Genomic DNA, 12,886 nt, shown 5'->3' with positions numbered 1-12,886 from the left:
GAGATGAATCAACCTGAAAACCTGTCCTGAAATCTCCCCACACTACCGCGGAGCACTCAGAGCCTCCTGTTCCAGCCAAACAGGTATGCACCGCACCAGCAACACCAGGTAGACGGATGATCTCACTGAGGGCGAGGGAACAGGTGCTACAATTTATATTTAGTAATATCAGTTGTAAAAAATAAAAAAAAAAACATAATTCTATTTGAATTTAAATAATATCAATTGGATTTTGACACGTCAAAAATAATGAAAACAACAAATTATGCGTCTTCATACGTACGACGCTCATTTTTTGAAGGTAGGTATTACTTTTTCCGCACTGAAATTTTGACGCAGAATAATTTAATCTTAGTATATAGGCCTGAAAGGGGTATATAAATCAGGGCAAAAGTGGTGCAATTATTGGGCAAAAACAATTCTTAGTTTACGGTGCTGACACACTTCCCGGATTTACAAAGATGGCGCCCGTGGCCATCCAATAGGAAGTCGCAACGTCATCAACTGCGGCTTTCTACTGGCCCGTCGTTTGGCAGCCATTTTGAATTGCTCAGGAGGGAGAGGAGACACCAACACCTAAGAATCAACGGAACCCGAGGGGTCTCCCTGAGACGAGCCATGTTTCCCCAACCCCCATTTCTTGAGATATATGGGTTCATCCAGTGGGCAAAAATACATGCTCAGTGGACACAGTATGGCAGCGGGAACCACCCACCTCTGGCAGCTAATAGAAAGCTATGGCATCACTGGCAGAAGTGACATCACAACATGTCTTCTTTCTATCGGGGACCCAAGGTCATATTCTTCAGGTTTTTTAGGGGGGTCAAACACCGGTACAAAAAACTAACTATATATGAAGAGCCGGGGGTCCCTGGATCAGCTGCGGGGGGACGCTGCTTCAGGTACATTAGGACTCCTTTTCCTAAATGTTACTTTTATGTCTGAAGCGCTTCTCCCCTTTATGTGTTATTTGTATTATTTGTTATTTATATGATTGTCGCGTGTATTACTGCTGTGATGCGCTATGTACATTAATGGCGCTATATAAATAAAGACATACATACATATATACATACATCTCGCTATACACCATCCCGACTCTTGCGCTCTGCTCAAGGATATCTTCTCTCTACCCCCTTTGTATCTAAAGCCCTCTCCACCCAAACCTTTCTCACTGACTGCCCCACACCTCTGGAATGCCCTTCCCCTCGCACCCTCTCTATCCACCTTTAAGACCCACCTTAAGACACACTTGCTTAAAGAAGCATATGAATAGCACCGTGGATAATACGATACAGGATACATAAAGCTTGGCCCCCTGCAGACGCACTTACCTGAATGCCCTCCTACTGTCTCTGTACGTTCTCCCTACCTACCAATTAGACTGTAAGCTCCTCGGGGCAGGGACTCCTCTTCCGAAATTTTACTTTTATGTCTGAAGCACTTATTCCCATGATCTGTTATTTGTATTGTTATTTATATGATTGTTACGTGTATTGCTGCTGTGAAGCGCTATGTACACTAATGGCGCTATATAAACAAAGACACATACATAAAAAAATTATAATCATCATTATATCCATGGGGCTGCTGCTTAAAACGCTGACTATTTATAAGGACTAAGCAAAAAGGATTGTGTCCCTGGGAATAAGTCCCTAAGTGCCTGCCCCTGAACCATGAGCTTGCTGATACACCAGCAATACCACCAATAGCTGGGCCTTTGACATCCATGAAAGGGTTAATTTCCATGGGACCTGCAGCTGGCTGACCTGAAGCTAGAGAGCAGCCTGCAAGCCCCGCCCCCTCCACTGCCAGTGAGCCCCGCCCCTCCCCGACGTCACCGCATTCTAAAAAAGAATGCAGTACAATAACAATCGGCGGTGATCAGGGGGAGAAAGAGATACATTACATTCTGATCACCTGGGGGCGCGGATCTGCCCGGGCGCGGGGTGAGGGATCGCACGGGAGAGGGGATCCGCTCTCCTGCCCGTGGGATTAAATCCTCCGGAGCAGACATGGTGTCGCCGGTCACTGTGGTGAGTTTTAAACTATTCCTTTTTACTGGGGTGTAAATAGGGTGATGACACATAAGGGGGGGGGGGGTAATAACCCTGTGGCATATTTATCTTTGCAGGTGCTGAGCGGGTCAGTGGGCGAGCTGGTCACAATCATGTTTTTTGGGGTATTAGGGTCACATCGCTGTAAGATGTGTATTCTTTGTATACAGTAAAGACGATTGCGATCTTTAACAAGGAGATACCCCCTGTGTACATGTGTTGTAATGCGATCAGGTCATTTTTTGCTGCGGTGACAGTTGTGTCCCCCGATTGTGTGTTAAAGACCCTGCTAGATCGAGGGGGGTTATCTGACAACACAGGGCACGTGACTCTTGTTGATTTTGTGTGTGTGTGTGTGTGTGTGTGTGTGTGTGTGTGTGTGTGTGTGTGTGTGTGTGTGTGTGTGTGTGTTGGCAGATCTCTCAATCCCCACTGTAAAACAGCACCTTTGTTTTGGTGCAGCACTGGCAAAGTCCCAGCTGGACCCGCAATAAGTGAGATTTAGGGCATCTGGCCTAACATTAGGGATTTGGTCTTGGCAGTGAAATTACCAGTGATATCAAACCATTGATGCGTAAGAGGGACCAAGTCATAAAACCATTGGCAATGGGACTATTAACCTAATCGCTGCTGGGTATGTTGTTAGCCCCTCTGGCAGCAAATGAGTTAATTCTTGAGAAAGGGGTCTAATAATATAGGACCATTGCCAGTTAGTCACAGTGGCACTGGCATTCACAGACGGTATTCGTTAGCCCTATCCTTAAAAGCAAGTCACCCGGTATGCATTGGGAGCCTGCTTTATATTAATGTACAATCGGGAAACAGGGCAAATGCCCACTGGGCATATAGGTCCATGGGCCGCTGCCAGCTTGGGGGCTTGATGGTGGTTACAGAGGCCCCGCGCTCTTCCTCACAACAATTAAACTGATAGCGGAGAATTAAACTCATAGCGGAGGGAGGGCGTGTGGCTTCTGCAAGTGTGTCTCACTGGAGCGGCATCTCCTCCTGCAGCGTCATGGCGAGCCGTCACAAAGCAACATCATATTGCAGTGCGTCACCATGACCGCGCAACTTCACAACGCCACGTCGTGGGAGGAGGGCAAACAGATGTCACCTGGGCCGATATTGGTCTCCAATCCGCCCCTGGCTGTGTACATGGATGACACTATATACATACAATTAAATACAATATAAGGATCCACCCTCAACACTTAATTAAAAGAGTCCTAGAAATGAAGGAGTTGCTAATACTGTTTTCTATGGCAATTTCATCTATTCTGTTTCACTCCTGGGGGTCTGTTTTTGGGGGACTGGTATCTCCAGGATGGAAAATGGCACAAAACAGGGTTTTAAGAGATGAGGACCAGTGGTCATAATAAAAAGATTGCTGCTGTGCAGGGAACATCAAATAAAACAAACCTAGAAAACGTACTCCCAAACACGTCACAATGAAACCCCAATTTTAGACAAGATCTCACTTATTGTGGGTCCAGTGGGGATCACCCTAGCTCCAGCAGCTAACAGAAATAAAACACATCATTGGCAGATGTGACATTGTAAATTTCTTTTGGTGACACCAAGGCCGTATTTGTAGCTGTTTTTATGTCAAACACCAACACAAAAAGCTACAAATATCTCTGGAACCTTTGGGCGGTTGCATTGTTTTTTTTATTTATTGTGTTATGTTTCTAAATGGCCAGAGCAGTACTACGTTTACATTGTGTTTAGTGGGAGGCTACAGTGTCATTTTCACCCAGTGTTGGGGTTATCCAGGACATGGAGAGGGGCTAGGAGAAATGTCCCGAGCTCAGCTAAGGGTTCATCTCAGGACTTACAAAGTTAGATGAGGTTGAAAAAGACATACGTCCATCAAGTTCAACCTATGCTAAATTTAAAAACGTAGCAAAGGAGTAGAGCACTGCCAAAATATGAAAAAATCAAAAAAAGGGGCCGGTTGCAAAAATGTTTATTAATTGGGCATATAAGCCAAAAAAAGGGCAAACACACTAACGTTTAAAAACTCTAAAAACACTCATGCACTATGCTAAATTTAGACGACTGATACTTTATCCTATATCCGTTCTTGCTGTATATTGATCTAGAGGAAGGCAAACAAAAAACCCCAGTGACACATATCATCTAATGATATCCCATAAGGGGAAAAGAAATTCCTTCCTGACTCCAAATAATCAGATTTCTCTCTGGATCAACATCTTTCCCATGTTTACTTATTTGGTATATCGCTGTATACCTTTCCTTTTCTAAATCTATGTCCAACCTTTTGTTTTTGAAGATATCTATTGTATCTGCCATTAGTCTCCATGGGTAATGAATCCCACACTGTAACTGCCCTTACTGTAAAGAACCCTTTCCTTTGTTGCTGGTGAAATCTCCTTTCCTCCAACCTTAAGGGGTGGCCTGAGTCCTTATTGCTGTCCGTGCGATGAATAGTTATTTTGAAAGCTCCCTGTACTGTCCCCGAATATATTTGTATATAGTTATATCATATCCCCTCTTACACGCCTCTTTTCTAACGTAAACAAATCTAAATTTAGCTAGCCTCTCCTCATAAATCAGATTATCCACTTGATCACACAATTGGAAACTTGCTTTGGTTTGTGCAGATGACATTGAACTTATAGCAGCCATGGAAAGATATGTACGTCAAGTGACGCTTTTGCCAAGTGTAAAAGAAAAGAAAGTGGGCTCGGCATCCCAAGGTGAAATCCAGAAGGGGTCTTCAGCACACAACTCAGCACTCTTTCCACGCGCCTATGGATGGGACTTTAAACTATAGGACTATACTGATCCATCATTTTGATCTTAGCATACAAGCGATACAAAGTTCATGTCATCCACAGGTCCCCAAACTTGCTCCATTCACCGATTCTGGGTAGTGAGGTCCAGTGGGCATGTCACTTCTATCTTCCTACCTATGATGTTGATTGTCTAGCGATTTTTTTTGTGCGGTCTTAAACAGTTTTAAAGCTACGCTGGTGACAATGAAGAGTAAGACTTGGTAGACCCACTCAGACAGCTGTTTCATCATTTGGGACTTATCCGTTTCTGATTGGTCACTAATTCTGCATTATAAAGCTGGTAGTAGTTGCTAAAAACCTTCCACCGTACAAAGTACGTCAAAGATAGGAGACCCGTGGAACAAGCAGATACACTCCTGGGTATTGTATCTGTCACGGTAGCTTGTGACAGGGTATAATATACACCAAAATATCTGGGTTGAATTGAACACGACTTAGATATAATAAATATAGTTTATTCCTTAAAGAAGGTGAACACACAAGATGATACAAATAACAGACAAGAAATAGACACTTACTTAAGGGTTGGACAATGAAGCAATCAGGTACAGGATTGGCAATTCATTCAGCAATACAGGTTCAAATGAAGACATCATGAAAGACAATGGGTAACGGGTTTACTCTGGTTTATATGGGATTTCAGCCCTATACGTTCACAGAGTGTGTCAGGCATTGGACATCAATTACCTCCACCCAATGATCCCCTTGCCACCTCACTTGAGAGGAAAGGTCATACCTGCCCACAGGGGTGGACATTATTCTAATCAGGGGCTCATTTCCCTAGCCCCCCTCCCACAAGACCGGCGCCTGAAAGTCTGCTTGGGACAGGAAAACTTTTGTCTTAAGGTGTGAAACACAACACTTATCATAAAGTACCCACGTCCTGCTTTCCTTTGTGCTAGCATACACAAGCAGGGTGGGGGAGCCTTTGATCAGGGGGTTTATTGTAGACCACTTGTCTCCCCCCTGAGCATTAACATACCATATGGGCTCTAGTCTCCCCGGGCGTTTAACCTGAACCCAAAATACAATACATTCTTTAATATCTACACATATTAAAATAATCAGTTCTGTGGGTCTGAGCGTGCTGAAATTTGCCAGGTCCTCATGCCGGAGGACCCTTGCCATAGTGGCCAAATATCAGCCTTCCACGACCTCCAGAACCGAAGATACAAAAATACAGTTTAAAGCACATTACAAAAGTGGCTTTTTTCTGCCATGCAAGTCAATAGCAGAAACCTAAACTTTACCATTACCCTGACTCTGTTCTGTTGCCTCGAGAGGGTCGCTATTTGCCATGCAATCCTGCCGGAACTAGGACTACATGGTGACCGAATCTCAGCCTTCCAGGTTGAACAGAACCGGAGTTATGGGCTCCAGGTTTCTGCTCATTCTGACAGCCTTTTTTTCCGCGCGGCTTCCCTCCATTAAAATCAATAGGGCCGGCGCCTCCATAGGAAATGCATGGGCCGGCGCCGCCATAGGATTCAATGAGACCTCCGCTACCATTGAAGTACATGGGACACACACACTTAGTGTTTGAAAGCCACGCGGCTTTGTCCGCCATTACGGTCAATGGTAGGACCCTCCTGGCCGGCGTGACCCTTTCTCGTCGCCATTAATTGTCGGACCCTGTTGGGGTCAAGTGAGGGGGTTCCTAACATCTAGGGGCAAAAGGAATTTTATTTGTGGGTGCCCTAGAACAAAAGTTCCCACGCCAATTGCGCGATCAAAGCTCTTTTTTGACAATGTTGCCGCTCTTGCGGTTTTGCGGTCTGGCAGGCTGCCAGCTCGTCTCCGGAGGTCGGCGTGCAGGAATCCCCATTGAAATGCATTACTCTATTCACTTTCAATGGGGAATCGCTGCTCCTCTCGAGCGCCACCTGCAGGTCTTCTACGGAAATGTGCCCAAATCGCCGGAATCTCCATAGGATTGTATTGAGCCCCAATGGCGACCTATGGAGAAACTGCAAAATGGAGCCTTCAAAGGCGGGAAAAGGGACAAAGGGCCATAAACACAGAATTAACATTAACCCTTTCCCTCCCGCATAGATCCCAGTGTATGTGTTGGTACAGACACCACTGGAATGGGAACACTACATATTCACAGGGGGATACACAGTTGGTGCTGAAGCAGGGGCATAACTACAGTACTGGACATCATTCCAGTTAACCCCTCGCCTCCCAGGTGAGAGCAGGGGGTGGCCAAATGGAGTGTAACTCCTTTAATACCGGGCCAAACCCCCTCTCCCATGACAGTATCATTTCTGCACTTTGTACGGTCCAGGGTTTTTTCCTCTTTTCTTTACCATCGTAACCTAACTGTGCCAGATTTAATAGACTGGTATGGTTTAATGGTTACAGTGTTGGTTTTAAATACAGCAGCTTTTGGGCTCAATTCCAGCGTAACTGCTGATGAGTTGGGACCTTGGGCTCGTCTCTCTGTGCCCCTGCCACCTTAAAATTAGCGTGTGAGCTCTTAGAGGCGAGGACCCAGTGTGCCTACATGAATTTACGAAGATCAACGCTGCCTTTTCCATTTCGCACTATGTAAGAGTGAAGTGATATTCCTGTACAGCGTGTGCTGTATCTAGTAGAGCTACTTTAAAGTATTATCCCTCTCTGATGCTCTTCACAGATTAGTTTGTTCTGAGTAATACCTCCCTACAAGGGTGCTAGCTTAGAATGGAATTTTGCTAGCAGCAACCGAAGGCCATGCGAGTTGCACCATGATATTATGATGACCAGAAAGTCTCATCTATTGCGAATAAAATGGTCTTCCTTTTTATTGACGTTGATTCCCAAATCAGCCATTTCACTCATGCTAATTTTAGATGGACAAAGTTGATTGCATAACAATCTAGAAGAATAACATTAAGTAAATGGAAGTTACATTTTTGATCCATTTATAGAATGGATAATACATGTGTACCTAGTGCCCCTGGCTATTGCCGTTCCACTGGCCTCAACACTATAAGTCCCGATAGGAACAGGCAGTGTTGGGGTTAAACTCCTGCACAGGGCCTATCTACAATATTGCCATATCCAGGGGCAGGCCTACCGGCAGTTTGGAGTGTTATAACTGGGGAGGGTACTGATTGGGTCACATGCAGATGGTGTGATGCCTGTCAGTACCTAGACCTGCCCTGTTATGGGGCAGGGTTACAAGCCCCTCCCCTGGGTATAAAAGCTGACACTCCACCAAATTGTGTGTGTGTCTTCCCTCCCTTAGTGGAGTTGTAGTGATTCCCCTTGTCCCGTCGGGGTGAGGGAGCTGAGGAGGGTCTCCTGGGGCCCTAGTTTTATGGATTTTTTCCATAAAAGTTTCTAGTGTTTAGTTACTTTATACTCTACATGTTTACATTTATTCTATTAAGTCCTTTTTTCATCCCAGTCAGTAACATTACAATCCATCGACTTCTCTAATCCTGGTGAGGGGTCATATTTGACTCTTCGTTCATTCTCCCCTCACCTAATGCTATTTCTAGATCTTGCCGATCCTTTCTACATAACATTGCTAAAATCCAACCTTTCCTCGGTTTCTCTACTACTAAAATGTACTGTACCGTTTGGACTACTGCAACCTTCTCCATTCTTGCCTCCCTGCGTCACAGCTCTCTAACCTTCAAACTATTTGTAACCCCTCTTTGGGATTACTAGGGCCTTAAGGGGTTAACTGTGTTAACTGGGCTGAGGGCCAGAGAAGTTCGCAGAATTATAGTGGGCCCATACTTCCCGGTACAGACAAGATTGTTGGAGTCCAAGGAACTGTGAATCCTGCCCAGAATGCAAGAGTGCATGGATGCAAAAGGATAGCCACGCCCTCCCTGGACTATCCAATGACAGTCCTCTGAAATAGGAGATGTGGAACCACACCCTGCTCTTGCTAATTTCGATAGGGGAGTTGCATGTTGTTGCTAATGAGGACTCACATGCAGCCCAGGGTGACGTTAACACTCACCCTGTTGAGCAGTTCTATGCGGGACTGATGACCACAGTGCGTAAGTACGCTGAACTACCTCGCGTTGTTGCTACCAGGATGGTATTCTATATCTGTGGCCTTATCCGCACCGTACCATACCGTAGTGTCACTGGTGAACTCTGTCCAAGGCAGCGGAGAATCAAGCGATGCAGTCGCCTCCCTTGTTAGGCTGCCCGGGGATCCGCAGCCACCTCCGCCTGTAAGGCTTGGGGAGTCACGCCGCCCTCGGCACGCTCCCCGCTCACCTGTCCCGGCCCTCGTCCCCGTTCATACCTCTGCAGGTCCCGCTGGCTCCCCCGACGCCCGTCACGCTCCTGGCACGCGCGCGAGCACCCACTCCAGCCTCTTAAAGGCACGTCCTGGACGGCTGGCACGCGCAAATCCTTAGCTCCACCCTAGGGAGCTCACCTGGACCTGTCTCCTATCACAGCCTCACTCATTCACACACCTCCACACTGCTGTTCTGCCATTGGACCCTCTCACCTACATATGCTCAGCTGTGCCGCTGGCACTTCGGCTGAGCATAGAACCAGTTGCTGTTCTCATCACTCTCTGCCTCCCTAGTCCTGTCTTGTTTTGCAGTCCTGACCCTGTGTATCGAACCGGCTTCCTCCTCGACCACTCTGAATCTCTGGCACCCGACTTTGGCAACACGACCACCCCGCTCTCTGGCACCCGACCTTGGCTACAGCAATACGACCACTCCGCTGCCGACCTTGGCTACGGCAATACGACCACCCCGCTCTCTCCGCACCTGATTTTGGCTTACGGTAATACGACTATGTCCCCCTCTCTAACCCCGGACTTGGCTAACAGTACCTTATACTATCCGTACCTCTCCTACCCCGGCCCGGATATCCAGACTAATCTACACTCAAGACGTGCCCTCATGGCTGTAGGTGGCATAATATCCATTCCCACCTCAGCACCATGGTCCTGCCTAGTTTGTGGTGCGCACACCGCCATATTCTAGTCGACTGCGGTCTACAGAAGGAGAATGGGATGACACAACGAGACGATGGCGATGCCGCTCCTACACCTTCAGTCGTTGCGATGTCGGCTGATATTTCCCTGGAGGGACGACAGGAGGACACCACAAAGCTGGCAGTGAGAGAGGAGATTCCACATTCCGTGGAGCCCGAGTGCACAACTAGTGGGGCTTGCCTTGACACCTCTGACAGTCGTGTGGCTACTGAAGGGCTTGTGAGAGGAGTCTCCCCTTCGTTCCAGACTGGGAAGTGCCCGGTTGCCACGGTGTTACCTGGCTGTGGTAACAGCCGGGTGTCATGGGAGATCAGGTTCTACAACACCTTTTTAAAACCGGGATCATTTGATTGAGCAAAACAAGATGGTAAAATAAATGGTAATTTATTTCTTATATGAGACGAACACACAAAGTTACACAATTCAAGATTAACACACTTACTGGGGAAGGGGCTAACGAATAAATCCATTTCGGGAACGAAATTCTGTGAGGGAACTAACTGATTAGGTTACACGTGCGGACTATGTCACGGACAGCTTAGCATTATAACATCATTCGCTAGTGCAATTATATCGTATATTATGCCTCTAGAGTATGTAGTGCATTAATATTGCAATATTGTATTTTCTCTTCTTTGTAAATATATGTAAGACCCCAAATTGGTATACAGGGTTGATGGCTCTTAATAAGATAACAAGATTTGTATCTTCTGAAAGTATTGGTAGCTTATAGTATAGTACAAAAAGTTAGGTGGTGGCCTTTTTGTAAAATATATCCATGGTCGCTCACCCCAGAAGGTGTAAGCTGAGGGGGAGGATATGTGACATAGTCCCAGGATAATGGGCAGCTTTCTGGCTGATTTATAGCAGAAAGTGCAGACATAGTGTGGATGTGATCCGCCCCACAGATTCACAGTCACTAAGGCTGGTGGATAGGAAATCCATACCAGACTTTACAAGGGTTCTGGTTTCCCTCAACTGCTCTCCTAATTGAGGAACAGGAAATATAGTACAGTTAGTTTGGCTGTCTCTCTCTTAGAGCCTGGAGGCTGGGAGGACACTGCTCCACAGGATCCAGTTCGGGGTAGACAGCCCCTCACATGTTGCAGCAACTGAGGATCTATTGGGACACTGTCCCCATCTGACAGTTAAGGACTCAATGTTATCTCTATGTGTTAAAGTTGGTAACTGGCTTAGCCAGCCAGGGATATGCAGATAGGGATATGCATGTGAGTTAGACTCCTTACAGGAGTAGATGTTTCCTTTTATGATTTCTTTTGTTCTTAAAGTGAAAGTGTTTTAAAATGTTTAGTGTCACCAATTGAGAAATAAACCGTTGAGGGCTGAGTGCCCCTTGTGTGTGTACACGTGTTTGTCCCCCTTTTCTACAAATGAAACTCTAGAAGACTGTGTCGCGAAGAGCCTGGGCAAGCGGCAGCGCTACATAAAGGTAGCCGTTTGCCACAGTTTATTGAGAGAAATGTATGATCCTGTATTATGCACTGGGATGTATAGCATTAGTTATTCAAATGTATCCATGATATGTTTGCAGGATGTTGGGGTCAACATCTATTTTCCTTAGTCGTGAGCAAAATCCAACCGTTCCTGTTTCTCTACTACTAAAATGTACTCTCTTGCCTGGACTGTGCTGGTAAACTCTTTACAGACCGATTCAACTGAATGGGCCTTAAAGGGCCATATTAATAAACAGTGTTACTCAATAATCCAACTTCTAGGCCAGATGACAGCGTAAACACCATCCACTTGAGTGAGCAATAATTAAACTAAGATGTGCTGGAAGGTGGCTTATGGCATAACACTGCTTAATAAATATGGCCCATTATATTTTCAATGCCTTAGATTAAAAAAACACATTACCATGCGTAAAAGAATTGGGATTTTTTTAGGGGGCCGTTTATTCTAGTTTTGCATTAGGCTAAATAGGTTTTGTCATTGAAAACTTGGGGAGAGGGAGGAGGAAAGTTGTGCAAAATAAAATACCTCCCACCACACTAAGCCCCATGTCTTCAAACCTCCATTAAGTTACCAAATGTCAAGTTAACCCGAACGGTGTCTCTTTAAAGGACAATAACAATGTGAAGTCATGTTTTCTCTCGTAAAGAGCATTGTGTTACCTAGAACGGCGTTGGTGATAATGACATGCAGATTAGTTAGGTCAGACCTAAACTTGGTGTTACTACTATACAGAACATTAAAGGGCTTTTGCAGCGTAGGAACTGTAGGTATAATATAAATGCAATAGCATTATTTCCCGGTGTTATTTCTTCTCTCTTCACTTCACCAAAAGCCTTATTTCAGGGTCTGGGTAGCAGTAACACCAACATTGGCATAGCATCCTGTTATTCGAAGAGAAAGGAACATTATATAGCGGTGTTTGCCTCAGATCAGGAAGCAGATCCGAAGGGCTAAGTTAGGTTATATATATATTCACCAACGAGAGCCAGGGGACAGAGTCCTGTTTAGAGTTAACGTAGCCGCAGTGGCAGATTTCCAGATCCGCCGCCCCATGGCACTTACCAGGTGCCGCCCTCCGTTTGCTTTGAAATCGCAGTGTCATCACCAAGGCGACGTCACATGGCGTCTCATTGCCATGGCAACACGACATCGTGGCATTTGATGTTGCGTTGGCATGGCCACGAGACGCCGTGTGATGCCGCAGCATCATTTGATGCTGCAGAAGGAAGGAAGAGGCAGCAGGAACACGGAGGCGGCAGCAGGTAAGGAACTTCCCATCAGGCCCGAGAGCGAAGCCTGTGGGTAAATTGCCACCCCCATATTTCTCCGCCCTAAGCCTAATGGGAAATCCGCCACTGCGTAGACGAGTTGCAGGCAGAGAATCAAGGCAGGCGGCAGAGGTGCAAGGTCGGGGTCACAGGCAGAGGTCAAGGCAGGCGGCAGAGGTGCAAGGTCGGGGTCACAGACAGAGGTCAAGGCAGGCGGCAGAGGTGCAAGGTTGGGGTCACAGGCAGAGGTCAAGGCAGGCGGCAGAGGTGCAAGGTCGGGGTCACAGGCAGAGGTCAAGG

At 46.3% G+C, this 12,886-nt stretch overlaps 1 protein-coding gene across 1 annotated transcript in view; it reads left to right on the top strand.

Annotated features, from left to right (window-relative positions):
- The first annotated feature begins 1,837 nt into the window (after positions 1-1,837).
- Positions 1,838-12,886, top strand: part of TMEM86A (transmembrane protein 86A) — a 29,733-nt gene continuing 18,684 nt past the window's right edge. The window contains exon 1 of the mRNA XM_075567671.1: positions 1,838-2,036. Coding sequence (XP_075423786.1) covers positions 2,016-2,036 — 21 coding nt within the window. The 5' untranslated portion in view covers positions 1,838-2,015. The remainder of the gene's footprint in view (positions 2,037-12,886) is intronic.

This window comes from Ascaphus truei, chromosome 12, assembly GCF_040206685.1.
Source record: "Ascaphus truei isolate aAscTru1 chromosome 12, aAscTru1.hap1, whole genome shotgun sequence".
In the NCBI taxonomy this organism is placed as follows: Eukaryota; Metazoa; Chordata; class Amphibia; order Anura; family Ascaphidae; genus Ascaphus; species Ascaphus truei.
This window is presented reverse-complemented; position numbering and strand designations above follow the sequence as displayed.